The sequence below is a fragment of the Pagrus major genome, chromosome 23 (assembly GCF_040436345.1).
Source record: "Pagrus major chromosome 23, Pma_NU_1.0".
In the NCBI taxonomy this organism is placed as follows: domain Eukaryota; kingdom Metazoa; phylum Chordata; class Actinopteri; order Spariformes; family Sparidae; genus Pagrus; species Pagrus major.
In genome coordinates, this window is record NC_133237.1 from 15,214,701 (window position 1) to 15,238,918 (window position 24,218).

At 40.3% G+C, this 24,218-nt stretch overlaps 1 protein-coding gene across 1 annotated transcript; it reads left to right on the forward strand.

The window, feature by feature from the left end:
* The first annotated feature begins 641 nt into the window (after positions 1-641).
* mosmoa (modulator of smoothened a) lies at positions 642-23,862 on the forward strand. The gene is made up of 3 exons (XM_073495303.1): positions 642-846; positions 13,205-13,417; positions 20,648-23,862. Exons 1-3 carry the CDS (start codon positions 741-743, stop codon positions 20,830-20,832), a joined length of 504 nt encoding a protein of 167 aa, XP_073351404.1. The 5' UTR covers positions 642-740; the 3' UTR covers positions 20,833-23,862.
* The last annotated feature ends 356 nt before the right edge of the window (positions 23,863-24,218 follow it).

The following is a 24,218-nucleotide window of genomic DNA, read 5'->3' on the forward strand; positions in this document are numbered from 1 at the left end:
AAAAAAAAAAAGCCGAGTCCAGTCTGCTCGAGAAGAGGAGAAGGAGAAGACGAGGAGGAGGAGGAGGAGGAGGTGAAGCTGGCTGGCTAACGGACTCACAGTACCAGATGCTATTCCAGCGGAGACGGAGAACGGGCTCGAGTAAGCGAGAGAGGGTGATGGGTTCTCGTTTTCCTGACGGCTAACGTTAGACCCTCGCTGAAAACACGGATACTGCGGAGTGAGGAGAACTTGCTTTGCTTCTTCTCCGCCTCCGCCTGGGTGACATTGTGTCTTGAAATGCTAGCGCAGTCGCGGTTTCGGCCGTCGAGCAGCCTCTGGGCCGCAGCTCGGCACACCGAGCCCGAATCTGGGAAATAGCTAGCTAGCTATCTGCTAGCCGCAGCTGTACCCGATGCTGCTGCTGCTGCGGCTAAACGGATCCGAAAGGCAACACGAGCGGTTCAGGGCCTCGGCGCTGAGTGAGCTATTGTTTTACCCCACTGGACTACTACGGGCATTTGAGATGTGATGCTTTTGCGCGTCGCATTTGAGCCTTTTGTAGCTGGAGGCTCTCGCTAAGGAGCTAACGTTGCTGCAAAATGCACAGCAGAACCACAACAGCAGGGTCCTGTTGAAGGGGGCGAGGTTAGACTGATAACAGCCCACCCTGTGTCTCTCAACACTCGGGGTCGCATTTGGACAACGACCACCACCACCACATTTTCCCCACGTCATACACCGCTTCATCAGCCGGCGATATGGATAAACTAACGATCATTTCAGGGTGCCTGTTCCTGGCAGCAGATATCTTTGCAATAGCCAGCATTGCAAACCCAGACTGGATCAACACTGGTGAATCGGCAGGTAAATGAAGCGAGCCACATCTTGCAATTCAGAACCACTAGTATATTTTGTGTGATTATCTAGCAGGATTTCTCGCCACTGTCCCGCACATCACAGGAGCGTTTGCCATCAGATAATCTCCACAACAAAGATCTGATTCATTGTGTTGGAGGGTTTTATCTGCAGCCACATCTTTTGTCCTCCAGGGCTCTCTGTCCTGTGCATATTCATGTTGTTTCTTATTGACTCTTGATGCAAAATATCACGCGACAATTACAATTTTATGACTGATCAGCACCATGGACCTGTAAGATTGCAACTAATGATTATTATCACCACTTTTGGTCAGAAGATGAGTAGTAAAATGTCAGAACACGTACAGATCCTCTAGACTGCAGTGATAAAGAACCAATTAATTCGATTTATTTCATTTATCGAGCCAAAAAAGCCAAACATCGGCTTGATCTGCTGCTTATTGTAAAATAAATGTTTTGGGGTTTAGAGCCACTGTGAAACAAATCAAGCAAGTTAAAGATTGATTGCCTTTTTTTCCACTGTTTTAACTATTTTTGCAGACGTCAGAGTCAGGTAACGGGAAAGAACAATATCAACAGATGAGTCAATCATGAAAATAATGTTAGTTGCAGCCTTTTCCTCAAGCAATTTATTGATTAAGCGACTAAAGGTAATTGTGCTGCTGTGTTTCTCTGGTTACCTGACATTTGAAGTGACCTCCATGTGATCAATCTAATCAGCGATCACTCGGCCATGCAAAGCAGCTGCCTATTTATGGCGTCCCTGCTGATTTTGGACAGGAGCACGTGCTGTGAGTCCTCGCTTTTATTTGTGTCAGTCCTGAAAAAACACATTCAGGCTATTGATAGACAGCTGCTCCTCTTTGTTCCCTCTGCAAGATGACAGCTTAGTAACTGGGTCAGGGAGGGTCCATCATCCACTAATACACATCTCGGCTGTATTAGCGCCACAGAATGAGCAATCTGCACAAAAGTACTAACAGGATTCAAATCAAATTAGGGCACCGTTTACAATTCAGTCCATTTGATTGTATTGGAGAGCAAATAATGGATCTTAAGCTGTGTGTGATACAAGGTTCAGGACTTTTTGGCTGAGTTCACATAAAGTCTAGTAAGCTACAGCCAAAAAGTTCACGTCAGCTTCCCGCTGAGATCCACAGTTCTGTACCTGCATGCACAGAAAGTTGTTGAACGTACGCTATATTTAAGTCGCAGTGTTGTGGTGAGTGTGGGTGTTGTTAGAGTGGGTGTCATACAGTAGCCGACTTCCCGTTGCTGTCACTATTCTCACTTCCCCTCACAGCTTCCACTGCTCTCTTTGATCATTTTGTTGTGACTTGTCTTGGATGGGTTTATGAGACAGGGACACCCATATCTGTCACACCTTTTTTGTTCCCCTCATCATTTTTAAGAGACCAGTCACTGTTTTGTAATATTCAATAGTAAACTAATGTAGGTTTTAATTAATCTTCTGTAATGTTCTTTGGTCAAGAGAGGCAGCGATTCTGCACGCAAAGTTCAGTATCACCTTGGACAGTATGTTAAAGTTTCTGTCTATCTTGAGTGGCATGGTAGTCTTATAACAGCCTCTTTCTTTATTAAGTCAATGGGAAAATAAAAAGTAATCCAGCATTATGTGCGTCTGAAATGCCACATGTACTAGAACTTTTTTGTGACACAGCTTTGTGCTTGTCAGTGTCAATAAAAGATCCTTTATTTTATTTTTATGAGTTGAGTGTGCCGCCTCTACCACAAACATGTTTTTGCGGTACCTATTAAGCATCTAATAAATGATTTACTACACACTATAATGCAGTTTGAAGCAGATATAAGTGTTTATTAATGTATTTGTCAACAACTGTAACTCCTTCTGTGGGTACTCATAAGTGGAGGCTTGTGTAAAAGACTGAATGATAATATAGTAAAACACAGCTGTTATAATATGAAACGCGTCTGTCTTCATAGGAGAAGTGATAACTGTTGACAAATACTGCACTTAAATAAACACTCAGACATGTACCGCATAAGATACAATGTCATCGTAAACATAAACCACAAATGAGCAGGTCCTTTTTGTCGAGAACTTGTGACAAACAGTGCAGCTCATTGTGTTGGTGTTGCTGTCGTAAAAACCGCTCCCTTCTCACGCCTGCATCTGTGAAGCACCACTTCCTTTGTGATCTTCTATTTTCCTTTTAGATTGTCTAACTCTAGCAATGTACTACTCCGATTGGCCGGCTTGGAGAACAAATTCAGAGATGATATCCAGGTTTGGGTTGGGTTTGATCATGTCAATTAACATGGTGCTGTCAAGTATTTGTAGTGAAACTGTAGTCTAAAAAAAAGTGATAACTGATAATAAGTGATGGACTTACTGTCTAAGTTTGGGCACACTGTATGTCCTCTTAAGTGCTGGGGATTGTTACTTACGTGACAATGCTTTGAACGTAACGCAGAGGTTATTTGTTATTTCCAGGTGGCAAGCATTTATGTAGTTTTAGCTTGGATGGAAGACTTAAAGCAAAACTTGTCATCGGGAAAGTTTAGAACTACCAAAAACTATGCAGGGAAGTAAACAGTTTTGATGTAGTTAGTTATGTTAAATGTAAAACTTCTTGGGTAACTCAAACTCAGTGCTTACATTAAACGCTAAGTGTCGGATTTGGACAGAAAAATACAGCCCGAGCCACGCTCTAGCTCAAACTGACAGCTGACCTCATTATTTTAATCACCAACAAGATTTTTGTTCGGGTTCGAGTGCTGGTTGTGTAATTTGGACCCTGATTGTACCATTTTCTTTCTTCTATATACATTATTGTTGTGCAGTCAAATAACTTTTTGTTAAGATCTTCACTGACAACATAAACACATTTTCAAAGAGCATTTCAAATATCTGTCAAAAAATCATTATTGCAATTCTTACACTGCTTTAAAGTTGGGTGACATTTGTTTTCATTCCTATTTATTTGCGAACTCATTTCACATTTCACAGTTTCCTTCGCTCATCTTTGTCTATACAGCTTGTCTGTCTGTGGCCTGTTTCGTCTTGACTTTTAAGATTGTCTTGGCATACTTAATTTTTTTTTTTTTAACAATCTTCTTGGAGCTCTGTTATGATGGCTTTTGTTAATTTGAACACTTGCAGATCAATTAAATAGCTGATTGTTTGGCCCCTATTACAGCTGATATGCAGCTAAATGAGATTCAGCCCAATAAGAGCAACATTTTTTTGAGTTTGTACTGGAGATTAAGTTATTTCATTTATCATGAGCTGTTAGCATTATTTTTTCTCACCCATTCATCAGACAAGTGTATTGTTTGAAGTTATTATGGTGTAAGAGCCCCTGATGACTCCCCACATTGTATTCTCTCCAATCAGCTGACCTCTGTCTTTGCTTTTGTCTTATCAGAGAGGTTCAGTGCTTGACAACCTGCCCTTGTAAGACCTCAGCGTGTCCTCTTTGTACTCAGAGCGTGGAGAAACAGACCTGTTCCCCTAGGCAGATAGCATCTATAAAAGCTGACTCACTGAGTGTGGGGGTATTTGCTTCCTGTTTTGGTCAGGTGATTGGATCACAGTTTTTTGTTTTGAAGAACTAAACAAACTGATACTTGGAAATCAAACTATGAGGAAAACATGTAGCACTAACAGACACAATCTGTATGTTCATCCTTGACATGAGTGCAATATCCTCATGTTGAAATTGATTTCTCGGGCTGAGCTTCAAGACAAAGCCATTGTTGCTGCAGTGTCAGACGCAAACTGTGATTCTCAGCAGCTCTGCCGCCGACTGCCCTCCTATAGATACTTGTCACTACAGTGAGTGGCCTGAATGCTAAATCACATCCAGGTACAAGCTTGCTTTTATAACGCTGCTGTATCCAAATCAAGTGTTGACTTTCACACATACCATCTTTCCATGTAGGTTTTTCTAGAATTAAAACTTAAAATTTAACACTTCACAAAACCACCTTTGGACACCAGTGTTTAACCTCCTTGTCTTTACTGTTGTGCATGTGTCAGAGGTCACATAACCATCTTGATGGCATTTTTATTTGGTTTGGGCTTTTAAACCGATTTATAAATCAGAATATTAGGCTCCAGGTAAATGCAGTGAGTGTCAAATTCAATCCCTGTGTGTGAAAAAAGTATTGGCATTTACCGTCTCAACCTGGCATTATGCTGCAATTTGCAAATTGTTTTATTGTATGCAGTGAGTCACTGAATGAGGAAAAACAACGAGGTTGATGGAGATCACAAGGTGGTAGTCGTGACAGGAGGATGCCACACTGTTTCTCTTTTCAAACAAACGGCTTCTTTAGACGCAACAAAATGCATTTTGCATCTTATCATCATTCATTATGAATAATTGCCACATCCCAGACATTTTCCTTTGCAGCAGAAGATCTTTAACACTCCAAAGTGCATGCTGTTCAGTATCACTTGTGTTACAATAAACAGACAAATTTACTAAGGAGCTGCTCTATTATGCTGCTACATATTGTTTCAGTACCAGAGTTTTGATTTTTAGTTGCAAGATTATAATTTTTTGTCTGTTTTGAGCAACAACCTGACTCACTGAAAAGAGAACATATAACAGATCATAGGAAACAAAAACAAAGACTAAAGTAGCTTTTGTCAGAACTGCAGTGAATAACCACTGATGCTCAGGAACTGCTACTGTAGTTTTAGTCTGACATGATCTAAAATAGATGAAATAGGAGCATATTAAATAGTGTTATTTTTGGTATCCCTTTTCAAAGCACAAGGACACAAAGCGTCATTGATACAAAGCATTTGAAACCGGGCCCAGCCAATATCATCCAGTTGCAGAGCTGCAGAGCCAGCAGTTTTGACCTGCAGTTCTGGTCCAACCTGTGCAAGACACAGGATCTGCTGGTCTACAACTTTGGTGTTTTATCACCTTTAGATCAAATGAGAACTAACCAGCAACTTCTTTGTATTGCAAGATAAAATGACTCTTTTTGTCAGTCTGTTGGCTTTGAAGAACGTGATTTAATCGCTCCAATTTCTCGTCAAAGAGCGGTCTAAAAGCTAGGTAAAGTCGTGAAAATGTTCTAAATATAAAGTGCGCTTAAACTGATGTTTGTTTATTTATTTATTTATTTTAGATAGGTCTTTTTTAGGTTACTAAATACATCCACAGCAGTGCATTGCTTAGCTACTGACTATTGAGAAGTACATACATCCCAACTTAAAAAAAACCCAGACTGAGCCTTGACGAAATGACAGCAATTGGCCAAAAAACCTCAGGTTGAGATGCTTTGTCATTGCCCAAACAGGGTGATTATAAGTTTAAAGAGTGTGTAGTTTGTCCGTCTTTTTGTAATAAACCTTGGTGTAAGGTGTTAGGTTTCTGAAGAAATGTTATATTAGTTGGATTTAGTTCTACATTGGATTAGACTCAACAGAATGAACCATAATCTAATGAGGTAATGATAGTAAGAAGTGATGGATTGCCTATTTGGGCCCGTCTTTTTTGGGCTGTACACAGTGGCTGTGCTCCACTGTCTCTATAGTGTAAGTGGGTACTGTAAAAGCCTCTAGCAGCAGCATAGCAGCAGCAGCAGTAGCAGAAGAAGCAGCTGTCTGCCGCTGTAGCTTGCCTACTTGCCGCCCACCACAGTTCAGAGGCCTGTTTGACTCATCCCTCCAGAGCGTTCAAACAGCATCACCCCCTGTGCTCCGCTAATGACAACATCATCATGCTGAAAATGAGCAGACACGGACCTCATTTCCTCTCATTTGGGCCCAGACGTGGTGAGATCGGTAGTTTGATCATAGTGAGAACAGAGCTGATGGCACAGTAATGGTACGACGGGGGCGTTTTTCTGTATGTTATAAAAGTGATGTGATTTGTTTTTAGACTAAAGCTCGTTCATTTTGGTTACACTTGCTCAATGCAACAGATGACTTCATACATTGTTCCCTGTTTCAATGTGATCTCAAGATGTATTGTGTTTGGAAACCGATAAGTCATTACTCTAGTGACATGCCTTCATCCTAAAGGGGCTGTTTGTAACAATTTGTAATAATTTACATGTATTAATCACTTGTTTATTGGCTTTATGTGAGCAGATTGTAACGTGACATTAAAAATGAGACCCTCCCCGTCTCTCTCGGCTGCCTATAAAAGCCTGTGGACGATTTGTTGATGTTGTTTAATGCAGCTGGACTGTGGATTTCTTTGTGAAGGACTCGGGTCGGATTTTCCACGATAGTCCAAAGGATGTGACTTAATGCTGGTTCTCGAGTCTCAGTGCCTCTCTTTGCTCTGCTAACAGAGAGCAACAGTGGCTGACATTAGTATAGTAATGGAGTCTGCTTACATAAACTAACGCCCAGCTTCCAGCACAACACAGAAGTTCCACAGAGCCCCTTTAAGTACAATCTAAGTCACTGTAGAAGGCTTATTCGTCCTCTTCTGAGTTTTACAGAAGAGAAGATTGATACCACTCTCAAAAGGGTAATTGAGTGTCAACTCACCTAGAATTGTGGAAAAAAAAAAAAAAGACTTCTATTAGATTCATGGGACCTTGTAAATTATTTTTAACTTTACTCCAAACACTTTTTTCAGTGAAGTTTTAGGCCTTGAATAATCAACAATTTGGTTATTCAATCTTTGAGAAGATATTAGGTTTTAAATTTTGGGATTTGATTCGGGATTATTATTTTTTTTCCTGTTGTTTTGGGATTTGTTTGTCTTGCTAAATGTAGGCTATTAATAAAAACAAATTGCAACATAGCTGTTATTATGTCACAAAAAATGCACACTGGTACATTGGACCTTGTTTAACCAAACCCCTCGGATTTGCACACATACATCAAACACACCTAACCTTGTCCACCTAAATGTCTTTTTGTTAATTTACACATAATAGTGTAGAATAGCAGAATCCTTTATAATTGCCTTTGATTAAACCTAAAGACAATTGTTGCCATCCATCTTAGCTAAGAACGGAGAAATATCTGGCCTTCACGAGTCGTGCTCAGAGACCTCCAGCCCCTCAACCGAAGCTTCGAATATTCTCTGTTGATTACTGCCACAACTCCAAAGCCCAGAAAATGGCTTTTGACCTTTTGTGATATTTTGTATTCTGAGCCTCACCAATTGCTTATTTTTCACTGAATTTCAATGAAATTTGTCCTGAACATCCAAGCAACCCCTAGGATACTTTGTAAGATGTAGTTATTTAAGGAGTTGTTACAGAATGTTTACAATAATCCAATTAATAAGAATAAATGTTTGGGGTTTTTTTGCCTAATAAAGAATCTGTCAGTTTTAAAAATTAATATCTCCACTAGTTTTTACTTTCTTGCAACCAAATGTTGTTTCTGTGCATAATATAGTTCTATCACATCCAGAAGTTATTTTGCACCTGCATTAAAAATGTAGTGCCACATATTTTGGCCGTATATTTTCCCAAGAAGGATTTTTTTTTTTTTCATAACTTAAAAGATTAGATTACAGTTATAGGATTTTGTGAGGTCCCATGAATTTAATAGAAGTATCTGCATGAATTTCTTCAATAAAATCCATGACATGAACGGGGGGAAAGTTATGAATTCTGGGTGAGCTGGCATGAAATGACCCAAATGTGTCTGTGAGAAACATGAAGCTTCAGCTGCAGCTGGTTAGCTCAGTTACTAACACATGTATCTTGTTTGGTTAATCTATACAAAAACCGGAAGTGTATCAATGAACATTCAACGTTTTATGGGGCTTTTATTTTGGAACATTTCTTGTCTGGAAGCAGTTGCCAGGCAACCAGCAGGGAGTGTTAATTGGTGAGCTTTAGAGGTGTTTGTAGATGGATTTTGTTACCATTGGACATATCCAGACTAGCCATTACCCCTTGTTTCCTGTAGCCTTATATTTAACACACAGATATGAGAGTGGTAGATCTTTTCATTAAACTGTCCAACAGAAAGCAAATTAACTCACTTCTCAAGATGTGGAACTATTCCTTTAATTTATCCAGTCCTTTTATAGGGTTGTGTGTTAGCAAGTCAAGACAGTCAGTTGAATGTTAGAACAAATAAGTTTCATGAACACAGACCAGACTTGAACTATCACTGTTTGTGTACGTGCCTGCTTGTTGACTTGTTTACCTGTACCTGTGTACCATAGCGTGCCTGCCTGCTGTAGGGCAGGAATTCCACACAGAGCTAGTGAAACAGCAGGAGGCCACAGGATCCAGGGGAAATGGTCATAAACCTCTGCCATTAACTGCAGCTTTCTTTTTCCCTCATGTTCTCCTGTCTTTACCTCGCTCGCCTCCGGTTCTTTAACTTGCTCAAGGTTACTCTGTAATACTGCGGCGACTCAGCAATAGGCAGTTGAGTAAGCCTCTGAGGCATTCAGGTGCCATTTTTTTGTCATGAGCCATGACCTCCATTTTTTTCCTTTTAGCTATTATTGCATAAGTGTTCTGCAGAGTGAGACTTGGAATTGCCATAGCAGTACGGCAGATCTTAAGGTAAAAGTCAAGGCAAATAACAACTGTAATGAAATGCGTTTCCAAATGACAGCACTACTGCATGCGTGTGGTCTCAAAGGTGGGTTTTTTGAAGCCTTTAACAGATTTCTGAAGTTCAATATATAGCTTAATTTAACATCTCCAGACTCGCTTCTTTTGAAGCATTGTTTGGCATTGTTTGTGTGGGTTGTTACTGTAAAAGCAGTGCTCTCACTGGGTGTTATAAAGGGGACAGGATTTCCTCTGGAGAGCCTGAAGAATCCACCACACCCCCGCGGCAACCAGAGCAGTTTTCTCAAACAGGCTTTGCTTTTCTTGTTTGAATTCATGTATTAGAGCTTTAGACACAATAAGCTTGTTAGCAGCATCACATTTCATTCTGTTAATACACAAAGGTTATAACAGACGGGTTATGAAATGTCTGGATTCGGGTGCCAGACGGAGCAAGTAACACGCTTGACCTTCTGAAATTCCAGCTTGCATACTTGTCTCATGCACACGTCCGCCCACCTGCTGAGCCACTGTTGAACTTTTATGATGTTGCCCACACAGGCTTGCTTTTTCACTGCCTTTTCAGTGAATGGCTTATTTTGTGGTCAGTGGAATGAGTGCTTACCACTCATTAATTCTTCTTTTTCCAGATTAGGCCTCAAGCATGTCGAAGAGATGATGTTGTTGTATTTAGAATTATCTTAGCCTCATACTGTATATTTGTAGCTGTTTTCTATAGAAGTTTACTCAAAGTCTTTCTTTGGAGTTTTTGAACTCTAGTGCTGTGAGAACATGGTAGAAAACCCAAATGTCAGAAGAAATGTTGGCAATATATTTCTTCAAACCACGAACATGTTGAAGCTTTGTATATGTTGGGACTTTACTTTGTTTTAGGTTCAATTTTCTGTTCCATGTTGTGACAATGCTGTGTGTAATGGTCTGGTTAGGTTTAGGCAAAACCTAACCAGACCACAAAAACTACTTGGTTAGAGTTAGGAAAAGATCATGGTGGCAGAAGTGACTCAGATATTCTGCAGTGTGCCAGCAAAGGCAGGAAAGAAGAGGACTGCATGGATGTAAACAATGCAGGATTTAAAATACTTTAAAATCAGCTTTGCAAATGTTTTATAAAGAAGTAAATGCATTTAACACGTTTGTTAGAGCTCGTAGATTCCCACAGTGCAAACTTAATATTTTGTTTGTTTACAGGAAAACTCTATAGGGCACCTTTTTAAAGGAAATGTTTGTTTCATTTACTATGTGTGAGAATTATTACTTATGACATGTACAGCTAGTGCCATTTCAAGACTTGTTTTTGCTTTTCGGCACTGACGGGGGTTCAGACTAAAAGTTTCAGGTGCTTCAGCTGTTAGATTTTATTAGAAAATTAGATTTAGGAAGGCCGTTTTGATTAAAACAATGATTTTAAAGGCTTATCAAACACAAGAATAATATACACCAGTGTGTCCTCTGTTGTTACCTTGCAAAAGAGACAAACTGGACTTTGCTGAAGCCTTTAGCACTAACATAGTGGCATTGAAGAGAAGGAGGCAGGTCTGTTTTTCACACAGCATCCTGTTATTTTTCTTTATACACATAAAGTGTCGAAGCATGAAGTGTAGGAAAGCTCATCCATGTGTGCACTAGTAAAAGCCATCATGCTGATGCCCCCTCTAATTTCTCAAACGAACGCCTCTGATCTCCCACAGCCATCACTTATAGTCCGCCTTTCTTTTGCCCGAGACCTGTGATCAGCAGAGGCCTGAGTGATACGACGCTGTTCTGCTTACTCAGGTAGAAATTCCCCTTGAGGACGGGCTCTAATTGAATGGCGTCCCTCCAGAGTGGTTGCACCACTGGAGCATGTTCCTGCTCTGAGCATCGGCCTTCACACTGGCTCAGAATCCATTTGTCTCCTTGTCTGATCCCTTATGGCTGGTACAGTAGAACATCATGTCGTGCCATGTTTTGTGATGGCAGATGTGAGCACTTGCACAAGAGCCTAGTCAAAGAATAGAGGTGGAGACAGGAGATGATTGTTATATTCAAGTACAGAAGGCTTAAACATATTTACAGAGATATAAGCTTCTGCAAATTTGTCTGAGATTGTCATACCTGCGTGGGATAGATTCAGTAATTGGCAGGATTGATTTAGTCCTCACCCTCTCGCCTTCAGTGTGAAAACACATGAAAAAATGTTGGCCACTCACTGGCATAATTGGTTCCCACCAGCTCCCCAGCTCCTTGCCAGCTCTGAATTGGTGACAAATTAAAGGAGCTTCTCTCAGTCTTTTTTCTCTCCTCCTCCTTCACCTGTTCCTCTTTCACTTTGTCATCAGCTGAGCTGCCACACTTTGGGCTTTTGCCCACCAGACCTTGTTGCCAATCGAGGCACCAATTTGTCATAGCTTGGCTGTTTTTTTGCTCTTGTAGTTTTTTCCCACTTGCAATTTGTCTCTGTTTTTATTCAGCCTTTAGACACACTGTCAGCCCGAAAGATGTAGTCTATGAAACTACCCCTCAATATTCTGACATTTGTCCTATGATCCATAGATGCAATATACTTGTAGACAGAGCTGCTTCCCCTGTGTCTCAGGACACTTCAGTTTGGACAATTCAGTTCTGTGCATGCAATGTTCATTTACTGTTTAGGACATTGCAATATTTTGGTTTTCTGCAATATATATATTACTCAATGAAAAAATACAGGAATTTTCACCAGATAACTTGAATGGCTCTATTTGGAAAGAATTAAACAGAATTAGTCTTAAATGGGACTAATTTATGTAACATTAGACAGACACGTCCTGTAAATTAGTCCTGAAAAATAAGAACTGTTGCGAGTCTCCTTTTGTGTCATTTTGCAAAAAAGTTGTAGCTGGATATGTTTGCATCAATTTGCCTTACTTGATAATGCACACCCTGTGATGTGACTATTTCGCATGCGTACATTGCAGTGTCGATGCTGAAACAATATATTGTGCAACCCTATTACTCACGCATGTTTTGTTCATGCCGTTTTTAGGGTTAGGGATAACCCTCATGTATCAACATTTGTCAAATACCAAATAACTAATTGAGAAAATGATCGACAGATTAATCTGCAATGAAAAAACAAAGTTAGTTGCAGCCCATTAGATGCTCATATGTTACATTAGAGTAATATTGATGATGATTATTGATTCCTTATCCCTGTGCGACAGACAAGTGCTGAGCATTTGCGAAGCGGTTGTGAGGAATTAAAAAGATTCAGAAAAAAGCTGTGTTATTAATTCTTAAAGGTGCAATATGTAGTTTTGGGGAAGAAATTGTGGTCAGAAGAGAAAGATCTTCATTAACAAACTCTTTGTTTTCATGACTGCATAAACAAATTGACCGTAAAGGACAACAGGACAAGTTTCATACTGTTTTACTTTGTTTATATTTGGCGGACTCTGCCACCTTTGTAGTTTCAAACAGTGTTCTGGGGACCTTATTTTCTTCTGACTACAGCTTGTTTATTCAGTTATGGAAGAAAATAAAGTTTGTATTATTACCTCATTCATACTGTAAATATTAAAATGTTGAGTTTTAATTTCTTCTCCACAACTACATAGTGCCCCTTGCACTATCTAAGAATTCACCAGCTATATAAAGCAGCTTGTCATCAGATCTCACTGTAGCTGCCTTTAGTTAAGCAGCTAACAGTTCAGCTGTCCCAAGTCAGTCTGCCATGTCTGGCAGCTCAGAGCACAGGGGAACCGTGGCTGGGAAGCAACTACCTTGTTAGCATCCTAATTCAGTAGATATCCCTGCAACACAATGCATCAATTAAAATGAAAACTTAATCAATATTCAACCTCTCTCCACAGGTGCCCTTACAGTCGGTCTAGTCCGGCAATGTCAGACCATCCACGGACGAGACCGGACATGTATTCCACCACGGCTGCCCCCAGAGTGGGTCACCACACTTTTCTTCATCATCATGGGCATCATCTCCCTCACAGTCACCTGTGGACTGCTGGTGGCGTCACACTGGCGCCGAGAAGCCACCAAATATGCCCGCTGGATCGCCTTTACTGGCAGTAAGTGAACAAGACATTGACTTTGACAGTGAATTAAATTATTTTGCTTTACCAGACTTGTCGTCAGCACATTTCCCCGGGAGCATGATCTTCTCTGTCTCACAGCATCTGTCGTGATGTGACCTTAAGTAAAAATCACCTTTGCTACATTGGTGTTTTCTTAAACCTAGTCTCTTTAGGGCAGGAAATCATAAAAATGGATGTGATGACGTTATATGAGTGTGAAAAATTGGTTTAAGCCCAGTTCTGCAATGCTAATTTAGATGCGCAGATAAGTGTGACGTCAATAGCATCCGAGGCTATGTACAGGACCTTTGCCTGTTTGTGTTTCTGAGAGTGACGGGAAAATGTGTGTGTGTGCGTTTGGTTGTGTTTACACATCTATTAGTGTTGTTTTTGCATGCTTGACGACCACTGTTGCTCCCTGAAGCTGATTTATTGAGTAATGCAGCTCCTCTGGTACCCGAGTGGGTGGCTTATGTGCCACGGCGTTTCTCTAGTGTTTTCACTCTCTTTGCCTTGAACACGGCACTCTTTTCAAACACGATTTCTGTATAGATTCACTTCCAGCACTCGATAATAATTCTGCGTCCATCTCGTGAGCTGTGGTTGCTTTTGTAAGGCTGTGTGGGAGGGCGGAGTTTGATTGGTCTGTTAGTTAAGGGAATAGACGGCCTCAAGCACACTTGTACAGATGGTGCAAACCGTGAAGCGACAATGCTGTGTGTTATTGTTTGGAAAGCTGGGTGTATTTTTCAGGACACATGCACAGCGCTTTCCTCATGTTTTTTTTTTTTTTTTTTTGCCTGCCAGGCCAAATGCAGATTCATATTTAGGTTTTGTAATTCTTCCTAATCACTTGCAAATACCCCGATGATTCAACGCTTTACAGAATCCCTGAGCCTCTCCACAAACTGTCTGTCCGGTGAGCACAAATCTGTGTCATACGCTAAATTGGAAGGCATTGAGTCATTGTTTAACGAGCACAGGAAAGTAAGACGGTTGCCACGGCAACTGTGAGCAGTTGTCACCCTTGTCCCCCTGCTAAGCTTCTGCTGGCCATATTAGACAAGAGGTATATTAATAGTACCAATTCTTTTTCTTTTAAACATGTTTGAGGCATGATGATGATCATCACTTTAAATGAGGATGTAAAGCTAGAGGGGGAGAATACTTGTGATGTGGTTTGTTTGAAGAGAAAGAAAAGAGCTAGTTAAATCACCACTTTAATCTGTTTTAAGACCTCCATTAGCTGACACTTCTGAGAGTCCTCCTGTATCTCAAGAGCCTGTTTAAAGTGAAGGAGAGCAACGGAAAAAGGCAAAATTGCGACTAGCAAGCTTGTTTTTTTCCGCCTGATGTTGCAGAACTTAAGTTGCAATGGCGGACACCTCTCTGCTGTCAGCCGAGAGGGTGAGAGGTTAAGTGAGGAAAACAAAAATGGGTGGGGGCTTAAGAAGAGTTGAGTAGTTGAGTAAAGAAGGCGAGCTGAGTGAATAATCATGTTTTTTTTAGGGTCAAGAGCTGTGAGTGAGAGACGGGTGCCAATGTAAAGACACAAACGGAGGGGGAGGATGAAGTGAAGTTGGTCGTAAGGAGACGGGGGCGGTTCATTCGGGGCAAACAGGTGATGAAGGTCGAGGGAAGGTGGGCAGTCTGTAGAGTAACTGGCTCCAGGCCACCGGCACCTGAATGGACAGCTTTGTATGACCAGCACAGTCCCGCCTCTGTGTCTCCGTACGCACACACACGCCAGCAGTGTTTCCCCAAGGTGTGACACTCATCTGTGGGGGTCGAGTGGGGTGATCATAAATATAATTTTATACATGTGGTAATTAATTAAATTACAAAATAGAAATATAGAATTATGTGTATAATATCCCCTCCCTTCCCAGGTATTAATTACAGCTTCAAATACATGCATAGTTGGTCCACAATAGCTGAGATCGTCCCTGAACAGAGATCTTATTTTAAAGAGCAACTTGACGCTAAAACTTCTTTTTTGAGTTAGAAAAACTGCCAACATGTAGCCTCAGTCAAATCCCTTGGCTCGCCATTGTCTCCCACTTTAAACCCGAAACGATGCCAAACGTTCTTCTAAGAAACAAAGTCCTCCATGTCTGTACGTGAAAGCCAAACCAATTAATCTGTAGTAACTTCCGTCAACTCACTCTCATTACCACCTAGTCAAATATCAATGCGCTTTACCTCCTTCACTATCCATTATCTTTTCAAAATAAGAGCCCGAGGATGCCATAACAGCCGTTCGATATTGTGAAAAATATTGCATATGATGGCCAATATGGCAATATTTCATAATATATAATATCAGCCCAAGCCTAATACAGTCAATTCATAATACTATTTATTCATATTGTACATTGCAACAGAAGTTATTTTCCTTTTTCCAGAGAGAATCCATTAATAATGCCTTAATAATTTAAACCCTCAGATATCTGTAAAAAAATCTATAATGTACTCTTGGACTATGCCCACAAGATCATGCTCGAATGTATTTTTCGGAATTTGTGACATTCAAACAGTTGCTTTTTAAGCTCTGGGCACTTCCTGGGATGTATTGGCAATTAAAATATGTTTTTGGCTAACATGACTGGTTAGGAACCCTTAAAGGAGGCTGTTTCTCTGCTTGAAAAAATATTGTTTTTAGCTAACCTTACATAACTTTGGCATGTCTGTATGGCAATGACTTGTCACTTTTCAGCCACCATAAAAGCTGATTACAATATATCTCCGATAAGATATCAGCTGATTATGTCGAGCTACATCTAATTTGCTGTGGTGGCTTATAGGCAAGTGTCGTCAATTAGAGCCATCTGGTGTAATTTTGCCAGAACGAGGAGTGTTGTTAACGAGGAGCGTCACTCTCGGGGCTCTGGTTAACGTCGCTGGTCTGGATTAAGCTTGTTTATGAGACAATCTTGTCAGAAATTATGTAACATGACTTTAATGGTCGTCACACACCAGTGAGGTAGGCTATGCCTCTGGGCTCCTGTCTTGTTAAAAAGCTCTTCACTTCATCTGTCATACCAGCACTGTTTCTCAACTTTATGAATTCATTTTCAGGATGAATTCCTCTGTATTTTGAAACTGTGGCAGTGCATCACAAATGGCTTTATGTAGGGCAAAGACTGTACCAGGACATCTGCAGGCCCTGGTTCATTAACTTCACAGTAATCTTCTCAAATGTTGTTGATCAAAAAGAATCATTATGATACTAGTTACATTAGGTTGTTACAGTAGCAATTAGTAGAAACAAGATGTACAGATCTGTACAGATGCCGATTTCATACAACAGAGCACAAAAAGTAAAATGTGTGAGTAAAAGTAGTAGTAAAAGTTACAAAAGTTTTTAATAGAATATTTTGTAATGAAGCGATTCATTGTTTGGTCTATAAATGCTGAAAAGTTGTCAAATAATCATACTTTTCCATCCATCCAAAATGCAAAAAATACTAGATCACATTTAAGAGGCTGGACCGGAGAATGTTTGTTATTTTGTGGATGAAAAAGGACTTAAACGATTAATCGATGATCAAAATAGTTGCAGATCAAGCATATGTCATCAGTCGAGGCACTTAAGAGAAGCAGCGGACCCTGAGCTGCACTTCAATTAACTCACTGGTGAGGCGTGCTAGAATAATGCTGAGCCATGTTTTTCTGGCTCCACTTTTAGCTTTCCTTTCACAGCATCCTTTTGAAATCATACCCCCCTCAAAGATAAACACACGGCCGGAGCAATGAGCAGGCAAAATCACAGACATAAATATTTGCTTGTGCGCGCCTTGTGATGCAGGCTTACCACACATTGTTCATTTTTACTCGCTGGCAGACTAGAGACTTTTGGCTTCTCTGAGTCAGCACAACATGCATCTGATTGACTATTTGAGGAATGTTTCTGAACTTACTGCCATTCTGAATTTATACAGTGTGTGACGGCGTACATGTCAGATAAGGCATAGATTTAGCTAATGCTAATTTGCTGAAACATCTTATTAAGCATTTATTTCATTTTTTATTTTTATTTTGATGGCCTTGTATGTAAATAAATCAAAAAGTAATAATCTACAGATTCATCGATTTATCAAAATAATAGCTTTTTCTCCTCACTCAACCAGCAGTTGCTATGCACACAACTGTTATTTCTGCCGTTTCATCAATACTAGTAATGCAACTGTTGTAAGTAACTCACTATCATTAGGCTGATATTTTAAAGTGCTCCAACTTATATCCAGCTAATAAAAAGCCTGACAAGTCAGCACGAAAGTACAGAAAGTTCTTGCAGTTGAGATGATGCACCGTCTCGTCTTGTGTAGTTGCAAGCTTCAGCTTGTCTCGTTGCATAGTTTTTGTCTGAACTGGGCTTTAACTGCGTCGGGTTCAGACGTAAAAACCCGAATTCCTGTTGAGTTACTACTCTCTGTCGGGTCCGGACAAAAAATGTGGCCTGAGCCACACTGTAGTTGCAGCCCTAGATTTTAATATGATTTCATTTAGAGTCAGGTATTTAAATTGCTGGATTACCTCCCAAAAATGTTTTGTCAAATAAGCGTTACTCTAGGGATAGAGATTTCTATTAATGTCGCCCACTCCTACATAAATATTTAAGCCACAAACTGTCTTTTAATCCCAATATTCATAATGTTGTACCACTACAGACTCCTGTAGCTGCAGTCTGGTTGACAAAATGGTACATCAACTTCAATAGGATTTTTATAGAGCAGGAGAAGTCATCCCACAGGTCTGAACAGTGCTGCAAATTGGTTCAGTGACCAGGTTGGAGCTAAAAATGGCTTCATGTGCTGTCACCACATGGGTTACACAGTGTTGAAGGAACCAAAGTAATTTCACACAGCCTCAATTAACCTCTGTTGGAATCCTATTAATTCTGCGTGAAAACAAGGTGGTTTAGTTTTTTTACACACTAGTAACATGTAAGAGTTCACACTACTACAGACAATCCAGGAATAAAGCTCCTCAAATACACGTGACTGTGCCCATTTTTAAATTTTACCAACACACCAGTTATTTTTAAGTAAAAGAAGCTACTCCACAAATTCTGCACAGCCGTTGATCTGTGATTCACAAAGTCACACAGTTTGCTTTGCTGGTCACCGTCACTGTGTGTTTCATAACTGGAGCTGGACCAAAAAGCTTCAGTAATAACATCTCCAAAGGGAACAGAAGAAAAGGGAGCTGGGCTAATTAGTAACAATTACTTATACAATCACAGACGCCTACTTCCTGGGTAAGACTTAGTAATGACTGCACCTCTGCAGCTGCGAACAAACCCGACACATGCTCAGCAGAAGATCACAACATGCCCTCTCTCAGATTTTGTCACACTCGTTAAAGTGAAAGTTGCTGCTTCTCTCACAAAAATCTTATCTTTTCTGTCGGGCACAGTCAGAACAAACAGGACATAGATGCACAGTGATTTTGTAATAATTTGCCCGTCTCATGACGTAAATGTTTTATCATCAAATTATGTCTCTTATGTAACATCTAGTGGCAGCTTTAGGAAACTACGACAACATCAGCAAACACGTGTTTCCTCCACGGCCCCTAATGTTTGTCTTCTGGCTAATGTAGGAAATTCTGTTTCAGGATTTAACTTAATAAACAGAGCTGGATGTGGCTGTTTAGAAAGCTTGAAATCTGATTACTGATTTGAACTATTAAGGGTGTAGAGACATTTTAAAATGTTAATCCCCCTGAGGTGGCATAAAGAGCTTATTTATGATTCGTGGAGAAACATTTACTGAAACTAATGCTGCATTCAAGTAGTGTCAGAAACACTGTGAATTTATGGCACACTCAAGGGTAGTACTTGATAATGATAGTTTTGCCAACAAATAATTGCCTGAAGTCACACAAAAGCTTGACTTTACTAACTTCAAAGCTGAAATTAAATCACATACCTAAGGGATGCTTTTCAATGATTTGCTAAAACATTTTGGCCGTGAAAACACGCTGCCTTCAAGTGCTGTCAGAAATATTGTAATTTAAAGTTGAAAATAACCCAACAGAATGGTAAACATCGCAGAGTTATGAATTTTTCAGTCATATTTGAGTTGCAGGGAAGCAGTAATGCATAAATTAGGCATGTCGTTGCACGTTAATGATAAACAGATTACATCTGCCAGAGTTTAAGGAACAAGTCAACGCACTAAGTGAAACACAACATTTGATGCAACCCTTCTTTTTTTTTTTGCTGTTCCTGTATAAACATTATTTTTGAGATTTTAGCTCTTTGTGTAGAGTTGTGCTCTGCAAACATGTCTGGCCTCGTCTTTGAATTTTTTGTTTTCGTATTTGTCTGGTGTGTGCACAGTAGATAATGGCTTTACAGGTTCATACTGATGCACAGTGCATATTTGTGTATGTTTGTTTATTAACATCATTTTGGAGATAGCATTTTAGTGACAGGAGATGGACAGAAGACATAAACATTTCAACATTAATTAGATTCTTGTATAGGTTGGGCCTGGACACAGATGTTCATATTGCACTTCGGCTCTCTATACAGGACAATTGCACCTCCCAGTGCTTTGCTAATGAGATGGTCTGGGTGTCAAATGTTCATCGTTGTCTGCCTTCATCTGTTGTGATGATAAGAAACTGAAGGAAGTTTGACAAAGTTAAAGTATCAGATCCTCTTCTAATGAAGACATTATTGTAAAATGAGCAATCATTTCACTCTGGGAGAAAAGAAATTATGTGCTGCCAGATATTGGTTCAGCTGAGCCACTCATATGTTTGCTTTAACTCTTATTTCTGTACATTCTTCAGAAAAAAACGGTATTCTGTGACAATTAACCTGTTTTAAAATGAAATGTTGAAAAGTTACATAAATGCCTGAGAGGCAGCATCATGCTGATCACAGTGCATACCATGAGTCTGCAATGTGTAATTGCTCCTTCAAAGCCATTTGAAAGGCACTATTACTTTGCTAATGAACTTGCTATAATTAAATTCAATTTGAGCAGTTGAGTGAGTTCATGTTATATTTTTTTCAATCTTGTGTGGAGAACAAAGGCTAAAACATGCTTTTATTTATTGCTTAAACCTTTTTTGGAGGAGGAGGAGGAGTCTGACTCCAAAATACATCAAGTTTGCTTTACATGTTTTGATTTATACACATCAAGATGAATTCTTGTATATGGAAATGAATAGTGAACTAACATTTTCTCTCTCGCTCCTTCCTTCCAGTGATCCTGTTCTGCATGGCGGCACTCATCTTCCCCATAGGCTTCTATATCAACGAGGTGGGAGGGCAGCCATACAAGCTGCCTAACAACACGGTGGTCGGATCCTCGTATGTGCTGTTTGTCCTCTCCATCTTCTTCACCATAGTGGGACTTCTGTTTGCAGGCAAAGTTTGCCTCCCAGGCTGAGGACTCGACTGTGCCCGCCTCTGGACTGACACGAGAGGCTCTGAAAATTTAATGGGATTTACAAAAACACACAATGACTGAAAATCAAAAACAACAAACTCTGGCCAGAAGCCTGATACAGGGAAGTCTTTGATTATGTGTCGAGGGACCGCAGCACCGTGGAGAACCTAACAACTTAAAAAATGAAAACGAATAAACGAACAAAACACTAAAGTGGGGGACATGGGCACAAAGGGGTGGAGGAGTGTGAGAGAGAGGGCAGCCGAGGCTGTTGCAGCACCCTGCCACCATTGATTTAAAATATGGCCGTCTCTCTGTTGTTCTGTTGGGAGAAGGGTGTTTAATGTGCCGCTGTCATGGCAACTGCGGCCACAATGCTGGCGCACATTTCTTGAGGACCACTACAGCCGCTCCTCGACTTGACCCCCGCCCGCCCTCAGCACACATCTGCGCCGTCACGACCGCTCCTGTTGCTATTTTTGGCTTCTCTTAGCTATTTCAGTTGTGTGTTTTTCTGTTGTTGTACATTTTGTGTTCTTCTTTTCTTTTTTTTCCTTCCTCCCCCCCGATGCCTTTCCACTGAGGTAGCTTGAGTGTAATTGAGGTTCACTGAACTGAATCCTTGAGGGGAACTGGAGGGTTTTTCTGCCAGCTTGGCTTTAGAGCAGGGTTTATTCTCGCCTGTCACTTCACGAGGCCCCAGGTGTGCGACTGGGGAGAGCAGCTGTGAGCCCAGCTGCCTGGTCCAGCTCACGGGCTGCTGTGGACCAGAGGAAAGGTACAGGTGTGCCGCGCCTTTTTCTCACAACCAGATGCAGCTCAGGAGCAGATAGCAACGAGAGGTGACCTCCTTGGGCAGCAGAACAGGAGGTCAAGCACCATAAAGGAGAATGCCACTCAATGTGTAAGACCTTGCATTATGTTATTTACATAGACAGCAACAGAGTTTTCCTAAGCTAAAGCCATGACGCTGATACACATCATCTACTAATAAATAGAAGACTGTGAATTTAGAGAACAATCATCTGAACAGAAACACATCTCTTGTATTTGTAGTGACACTCTTAATCCTGCTAAGTACAGCCACAAGCACAGTGGCCTTATCAAGGTATTCTTGTACATCACTGTGGGGTTGACATGGCCCTTATATATCGCTAATTATAGCAGACAGTATTGACTTTTATAAATAGAAGCTGACCTGACCTAAAAGTCTGATAATAACATATGTGAATGCTGAAAGTTGGTGGTATTCTCCTTTAATGTTGGATGGGAAAGAATTGAGCCAGGAGTATTTTCTTTGTCTTGTTTTGTACAAAAGTGAAGGCACTGGGACTGCAGGTCAGGTCCATGCATGGGGCTGTGCCTCAGTGTGCTGCCCTTGAGGCCCGTGATTGTAAAACACACGCACACACACACACAAACACAAAGGCGTACAGCCACAACACTGTCTGTACTGTGTAAATCCACATTTTAGGGCTGCGACTAGCCATTATTTTCCTTGTGTATTATAGTCCTGATTATTTTCACGATTTCTCACTCCAATTAACTCAGAAAGAAGCGATAATTTGCCCATTACGAGTTCCTAGAGGTGAAAAGTGATATCTTTGAATTGCTTGTTTTGTATTAAGACTAGCTTTTAACTTGTAATGCAAGACTAACGCAAGTCCTTTAAAATTTAAAAACAGGCCACACAACGCGTATCTACTTAAGCCAGGAAACAGCCATGCTTGCAATTCTTTTCTTTTTAATGCTGTTATCGTGAAATCATGTGTTAATAATTTCTTTATCTCGGGACAACCAAGCTTATTTCCTCATGATAACAAGTTTGTTTGTCTTGAAATAAAACAAAAGGCAGATTTCTTGAGATAATGAGATCATTTATGACGAGAAAAAGATTCATTATCTGGAGATAATGGCAATTAAAAAAGTCATAGCAAGCACGGATGTGTTTGGTTTATGTACATAGCCTACCATACTTTTATTTGTCTCCACAGAGTAATCACCTATTTTCGCTTCATCACAGTTGTGGGTTATTTTCTCCAAGATTTTGGGGATGTAAACAGGAAGTATGATGGAGGCAGTGAGTTAGCTGTGGGTAATAACTTGAGCCTCCTTTTTTAGCACATATTTGGTCACATTTTGATAAATTGGCACTGTTAATTGTGCCGTATGACGCCTATCACTGCATGATATAATACTGACGAAAACTTTAAATTTATTGATTAATTTGATGATTATTAGGCAACTTCTGGAGCTGAAAAAAGGGGGTTCTTCCCTTCTTCTGATTTCTATGCAGATTTATGTACGTTTATTCACAATAGACATTTGTGATAATTATGTAAAACCTTAATGCAGCCGCCCCTCAACTAAATTACTCTCAACTGTCACCTTTGTCGACAGCTCAAAACCTGTGAATTTACAATTTAGTTTCACAAGAGACAAAGCAAAACAGCATGTCTGATGTTTGGCATTTATGCTTTAATGATCAAAATAGTTGCAGATTAATTTAGTTTTGATCGACTAATCGTTTCAGCTCTTGTAGGCGTGTATTTGACATATTTGCACTCACAACAATTTGGAGATGTCTCTTGAAAAGTGTGTTTGTGTGTTAAATCAATCACGGAGCTCAGTCACTAAGTCTTTGTTTAGTATTTCTGTTTCCTGCTCTGCTTTTCTTACCTTCGGTCTGATGATGTATACTGCTAACTCTACACTCTGCAGTGCCCTGTCTTGGTTGGTTCAGTATTGTGCCATGATGACATGTTTTTGTTTAATAATGTACAGACACAAAAAGGCAGGATTTCTGTATTAGGAAGCACTGTGCATTCAAACAGTATAGGTAACAGAAATAGAAGCACCACAAATGTATAAAAAAGAGAACTTCTTACCTCATTGTTTTTGTTTCTGCTATTATTTTCTAATGGTGGCAATGTGTGCCCTCTAATTTGTCTCTTGCCTTGATCGGATGTCTTCACATAAAGCCTATGATCATAGGAAATTATTTATCACTGAATAAAACAAGAAAAAATGGATGCGTGTGCGACTGTGACACAGTCTGTATGATTTGTTGTGCTTACTTGAGGGGATGTGAAGTATGAAGCTAATCAGTAGTTGAGTTGAGAGACAAAACGGAGCAGATAGAAATCCTCTTCAACCCATTTATCGTAAAATCGACATGGTACTTATGCAGGATGTTGCCCAAAAGTCCTTCCACTCCCACGTCATTAAATCTGACAAAAAGAGACACAAACCTATTGTGGTTCAAGGGCAGCCACCCAGGACGCTTCAGTGGAAAAGCTAGCTGTGTTTTAAGAGTTCATCTGTCAAACGCTCGACAGGAACAAATCCTCCTGTGCTTCAGTTCTGATAAGCAATCGAGGCAGTTT

Coding starts and splice junctions, on each gene's coding strand:
- mosmoa (XM_073495303.1), top strand. CDS start 741: ATGGATAAACTAACGATCATTTCAGGGTGCCTGTTCCTGGCAGCAGAT. Junction 847..13,204: donor CAACACTGGTGAATCGGCAG/GTAAATGAAGCG, acceptor CTCTCTCCACAG/GTGCCCTTACAGTCGGTCTA. Junction 13,418..20,647: donor CTGGATCGCCTTTACTGGCA/GTAAGTGAACAA, acceptor CCTTCCTTCCAG/TGATCCTGTTCTGCATGGCG.